Here is a 5,595-nt window from a genome sequence, read left to right on the forward strand (position 1 = left end):
TTGCAAGGGCTGGCGCCCTGACCGGTCGGTGCCGTGCTGCTCGTGTCCTCGGCCTTCTGTGCGTGAAGAGAGTGACACCAGCTCTCCATAAGCCTCCCCATTGCTTCCTGGGTCGCGGCGCTGCTTGGCGCAGAACGTGCTGAGGACGGCCATAAGACCGGCTCCCTGCTGGGTGGTGTACCATAAATCCTTGAAGAGAGGCCCTGCCTCAGTCCAGCGGCCTGATGGCCTAGGCCCCAGTCTGTCTGAGCTGAGTTAGTAAAAGCTAACAGTGTAGTAACAGGACTAGGAGACGTAAACACGCTCAGTGGGTAGCACCTAGTGGGAGAAGGAGGTTATGGGAGCCTTGACGGGGTGTAGCTATCCTGAACAACACCGACATTGCAGATGGGGGAGAGGTTATTTCCAGTGTCCATGGGATACTACCTGGAGTGCTGGACTGGGATGAGGAAAAGAGGATGTGCAACTGGGAGAAAAGTACCCTGGTGGTCAGGGGAAAGAGGTGGAGGAGCAATTGTTTCTTTTAGGAAGAACTATTTCAAAATAAGTGCTCTTGAAAATTACCTTGTGTGGAGCATTGACAACTAAATTAGACAAAACACTAGTGGGTTCTGTGGGGGAGTCCTGGGCTAAATCAGGTAGGCATACTGGAAATGAGACTCTAGATGTGTAATTGTGCCCGTAGTAACATCTGAAGAGGTAAATAGTGCTCAGTAATGTAGGACAGAGTTTTACAGTTCTGCAAGATAATGTAAAAGTACATTTTGCAGCAAGAAAACAAGTCTCCACCTGCAAAGTGGTGAATTACAGGGTAGGTTCAATTTAGGACCTTTTCCATCTTAGCAATGAAGCGTGACAAGGGTGAGAGATGTGTAGTATTGCTCTTGATTTAAAAAAATAGTGTGCATTGAAATACAGTACTTTTCTAGGAGGAATGAGATATTTTCAGACCCTGTTTAATATTATTTTTGATGTGTTTTAATCCTACACTGAATAAAAATGTCTTTTTCACACACTGAAATTTAAGCCAATTTGAGTTTTCTGTAATGTGTTTTCAGGATTTTGGAAGCAATGTACTTTTACACATAATCAATTTTATCACTAGTTGAAAAGTGCTATTGTATATTTGCATAAACTGTTTTAAGTCTCTGATGGATTAGAAACAAAGTCTCAATCCTTCCCAGCAGCCCCAAATCTGTCATTGTTTTAGCATCTTTGTAGACTTTGCAGGCAGTGATCAGAATTCATGGAACGCGCTGATTCAATACATTTACTCTCCATTTTAAAAGTAAATGCGGCTTGAATTGTGAGTAGTTTAGCCTTTATGTATTGCTTAACTGATGTATATTGTGTAGGTAGTGCTGCAAACACAGGACATTTGTTACAATTATCTGAAAAATAAAACTATTGGCGTAATCCCTCCTTGGAGGAGTTTGGAATATATGTTTTTATCTTAGTTGGCTTAAAAAGTGTAATTGCATCGTGTGAAGCAATGACAAACATTGAGGAATATAGCAGGAGATCACAGGAGCGTGCTCACACGCCTGAGATTGAGAAGGCCACCATGGTGAAAAATAGACACTGCTTTTACTGCCGATGAGGCGGCCTGGCCTGCAGAAGTCCCTGTTTTGAAGGAGCAGATTGGAAGGGTCTTTCTGGCTTTGAAACGGGAAATTGGTTTTAGAATTAAGGTGCTCGAGCTCATCTTCTGTCTGAAAGCCCAGAACAGGCTAAGGAGAAGCACGTGGTCTTCCTCTTGGTGCCGCATGTAGCTTGTCCCTTTTCCAAACATCCAAATGAATATCCACTGGCAATAAACATAACATTCTAATTCCCTCCCCCCCTTTGGTACTCAGTCATTGATCTGCCTTACTGCTGCACATCACGGTCCCACCTCATCTGTTTTGGAAGTTGCTCTGAAATTGCTGTTACCCTTTGTGAGGTTAGAAGTACGGAGAGGGGGCTGCTTGGCAGCATGTGGGACCAGTGAAGGCGCTTGAGCTGGAGCCTCCTTAGCTGAAAAGCAGAGGGGCTGCTGACGTGGCACATCCATGGTAGCCTCAAGGATGCAGCTGGCTTCCCTTGGGGGGCCCCTACTCCCGTAGGGACCGGGGGGCGGGGCGATGCCCTCCAGCTCTCAAGGAGGGCAGGGCTCTTGAAGCGCAGGGCCTCGTACTTGTGCTGCTTTTCTCCTGACGCGTTTTGAAGGCTTTTGAAGCAGGATGTTCTTTTTCATGTCCTGCATTCAAATACAAATGCGGGTAACTTGTTCTAGCTAGCTAAAACGGAGGCTTTAGCCTGTCAGTTGATAAAGCAGGATGAGGCTGTGCAGGAATGAAGTACTGTCATGTTTATGAGGGCGATGGGGTAGGGAATGTGAGAGCTGCTGAAATACGCCCGCTGCCTTGTCAACATGCTTTGCTACCAGGACTGGACAGACCTTTGATTAAACCCTTGGTACAGGTGGCCCAGCAGAGGCACATCGCAGAGCATCTTCTGTTGTATCCTCCTGGCATGTCCTGCGGGGATGGTGGTTGAGCAAGAGCCCTGGCCTACACACCTTCCTCCACTGACAGGGACATTATGCTGTTTCTGGAAGCTGGGCGCCTTGTGTATATGTTTGGGATTGCTGCCTTGGTTTTCTGGCCCTAAAGGACACAACTGATAACAGGAAGAGACTTCTTTTTTTAATGACATGATCTGGAGCTGGAGACCCTTGACGGAAGCTACCTATGTGTGCTCGATTTTATCCATCATAGCGTGCTGGCCAACACTCGTCTCAGCAGTTTGTCCTTTTCCTATATTTATGCAGTCCTTATTTTTATTAGTGTTGATCAAGAAGGCATAGCATCCTTTGCTGTGAAGCTGCATGCCTGTCCACTCCACCCTGAAATTGCCAGCGGGGCAATGGTTTGGATTGGTCTTTGGCAGCAATCCTTGGTCTGTCCCATCACCCTTCACCTCCATGTTTAAAGGTCAGGCTCAGTCCTGCAGTGGGAAAGATGCCACCACGTACAGGGCATGGGGCGGTGGACTGAGGACACTCGTGTCACACAGTGCAGACAGGAACATGGCTTAGTGACTTCTCCAGTGCTTATTTCCTTCTTATCTTGAGGGGTCTGAACCTACATACAAGGATGTCATCTCTTCTGAAACAATTTGGGCTGTACTCCCCAGAAGAAGGAAGCCATCACACAAATGTGGAATTTCCTACCTCTTGGTCGTGTAAGTTATTCCTATACCATAAGCTGTTTATGTAGCCTTGTGGAGAAGGAAGCACCTGCAAATGATGTGACAGCCTGTCCTAAGAAATAAATGCAATAGGTGTTATGAACAATAACCACTTTAGGTTGATAGCTACTATAGACCTTTCAAGTAACTGACCTTCAGTGAGATGAATTCAGCATCTCCCCAAGGGCTGTGTGCTCTGCCCAGGTGGTTTGCAATGGCTCTCCTCCTGGTCTGTCTGTAGCAGTTGTTACTGGTCTGCTGGTATCAAACCAGGCTCTGCTTTGCCGTTTAGCTCCACACGTAGCTTCAGCTGTTCCAAGGTGGGCTGCTGACACCAGAGGTGGTCCAGGCTTTCCTCTTCTTTGCTGTGCCTTCTCCTTTGTACCAGCACTTCTGCCACCTGATGCAGCTGAAAAGTAACACTACACAAAAAGCTGTTTCCTGGCCATTGTGAAGGGGAGAAGCACGCTGGTCTTTTGAGAGCAGCGCAGGTTTAGGTCAAGTGCCTCAAAAAGTCGCTCTGTCGCAGATGTTGTTTGGTAGGGAGCAGGCCATCAGGTTCCTGGGGGAGTAGCTGAGGCATGCCTGAAGACAAATGCTGGAGATGTCCAGTGGGACTTTTTATCTGTCTTCGTGGTCACCCTGAAGCTACTTAAATAGCCATTAGGCTAGTGCTTGTGGTGACCGCGTGCCATTTCATAAGCCGTGAAAGCAAAGGTTACTTAGAGTTGCCAGAAGTTGGGAAGAGGATGGTTATTCCACTCATGTCCTCAGTTGTCATGAGGGTGTTTGTCCTTCAGGAGGAGGACAGTATGTTATTGGATCACGTGTGTAGGAGTTAATCTATTTTGATAGCTTTGTGGTGGTAAATATTTATTATGGGGGCTGTAGAGATACTGTGCAGTAGGTTATGTCGGAGTAACCACCCTTGTGACGGGGCAGGCACAAAGACTGTGTGCAGGCTGCTGTTGCCGAGGCCGTCAGCAACCACGCTCGTTCAACTGAAAAAAAAATATTACTTGTTTTTTTTCCCCAAGCATTAATTCAAATTAAATTCCAACTGCAAGACAGTTTTATTCTGGGTTGGCTTCGCTGATTATTTCTGTAGGTTGACTTCACCTAACCTATTCCTAACTGCCTGTTCAGATGATCTTTTCAGCTGCAAACGTAAGAGATGTTAATTCAATGTACTCCTCTAAAAGCCAAGGAGACAAGGGCAGGTTTCTAATAGCTTTACTTCTTCTCCCAGATCTTTTAATCTCTTTATCTTATTCAAGCACCTGATTCAAAAAGAAAGAGGGGTTTATATTAAAAAAGAAGGCTTATATAAAACATAATGGTTATAATTGCAGTTATACCGTTAGATGTAGAGCTACATGTAGCATTTCCTAACTTATTAGTGGCAGCTGGACTTAGGGATGCTTCTGACTAAAAATAGAACAGAGTTTTTCTTAATTAACCAAAACTTTTCATATACTGTAAATGACTTTTATTTTGTCTATAAACCATGTCTTAAATGTATTAGTGGAAAATACTGACAGACACTAAGCTTTCTTGCACATCACTGTAATCCACTTCAAGCAGAGGATGGTAGTACTTATTTCTGCCATTTTTTTGTCCATTTTTTTAAGTTGCAACTGTGTAAGATGTAGAACTTTTTTTCTGAAATTGAAGACATCAGGAGATATGTGCTGTTTCTAAAACAAATCTGAATAATAATGACCTAGTAACCATAGGGTTATAGACGCGGGAGTGTGGAAGGGAGCTCTTCTCTTGCCTCACAGCTACTTCACTGAGGCCCATTTCATTCCCAACATGTTTATCTAACTTTCTTTTAAAACCTCCCCTTCCATTTCACATCTTAATTTTTTCAAAATACAGTACCTGTCCTGAGGTTTCTATCACAAAGAGTGTCTGTGGGGATTATTATGAACTCGTGTTCCATGTCTGCCATATGAATGTGTCAGGCTAAACCTTTACTAATTCCTGAGGGAAAACTGGAGAATAGAACCAATAAGATATTTGTATGGTAATTGTTTCTTTTGGGATGTGGTTTCTGAGAATTCATAACAAACTGAAGAGTGTTTTGCCAGTAAGAAATTTATTTAGAAATAAGCTATTTAAACAGCACAACAGAACCAGAAAATTTGGAGGCGGGGGAGGGGAACTATTGAAGGCTATTAAATGCTCAGGCACCCTCTCAGGCGTAAGAATTCCCTGAGCACAAGTCACTGGAGGCTGCAGAGGTATTCTGAGGAAGTATGATGGTGTACTTCTCCTGTCTTTACACTTTTTCCTATATATCCAACACTAGCTAAATTAACTTTTTGCATTACTCACTGTGGCTCTTGCATTTCTGAGAAG

General features: G+C 44.5%; 1 protein-coding gene across 1 annotated transcript in view; it reads right to left on the minus strand.

The window, feature by feature from the left end:
- Nucleotides 1-153, minus strand: part of LOC104131537 (cytochrome c oxidase assembly protein COX20, mitochondrial) — a 4,810-nt gene extending 4,657 nt beyond the window's left edge. Inside the window, exon 1 of the mRNA XM_035900273.1 lies at nt 23-153. Within this exon, the coding sequence (XP_035756166.1) occupies nt 23-153 (131 nt within the window). The remainder of the gene's footprint in view (nt 1-22) is intronic.
- Between the last annotated feature and the right edge of the window lie 5,442 nt (nt 154-5,595).

This window comes from Egretta garzetta, unplaced genomic scaffold, assembly GCF_000687185.1.
Source record: "Egretta garzetta isolate BGI_Z169 unplaced genomic scaffold, ASM68718v1 scaffold248, whole genome shotgun sequence".
Classification (NCBI taxonomy): Eukaryota; Metazoa; Chordata; class Aves; order Pelecaniformes; family Ardeidae; genus Egretta; species Egretta garzetta.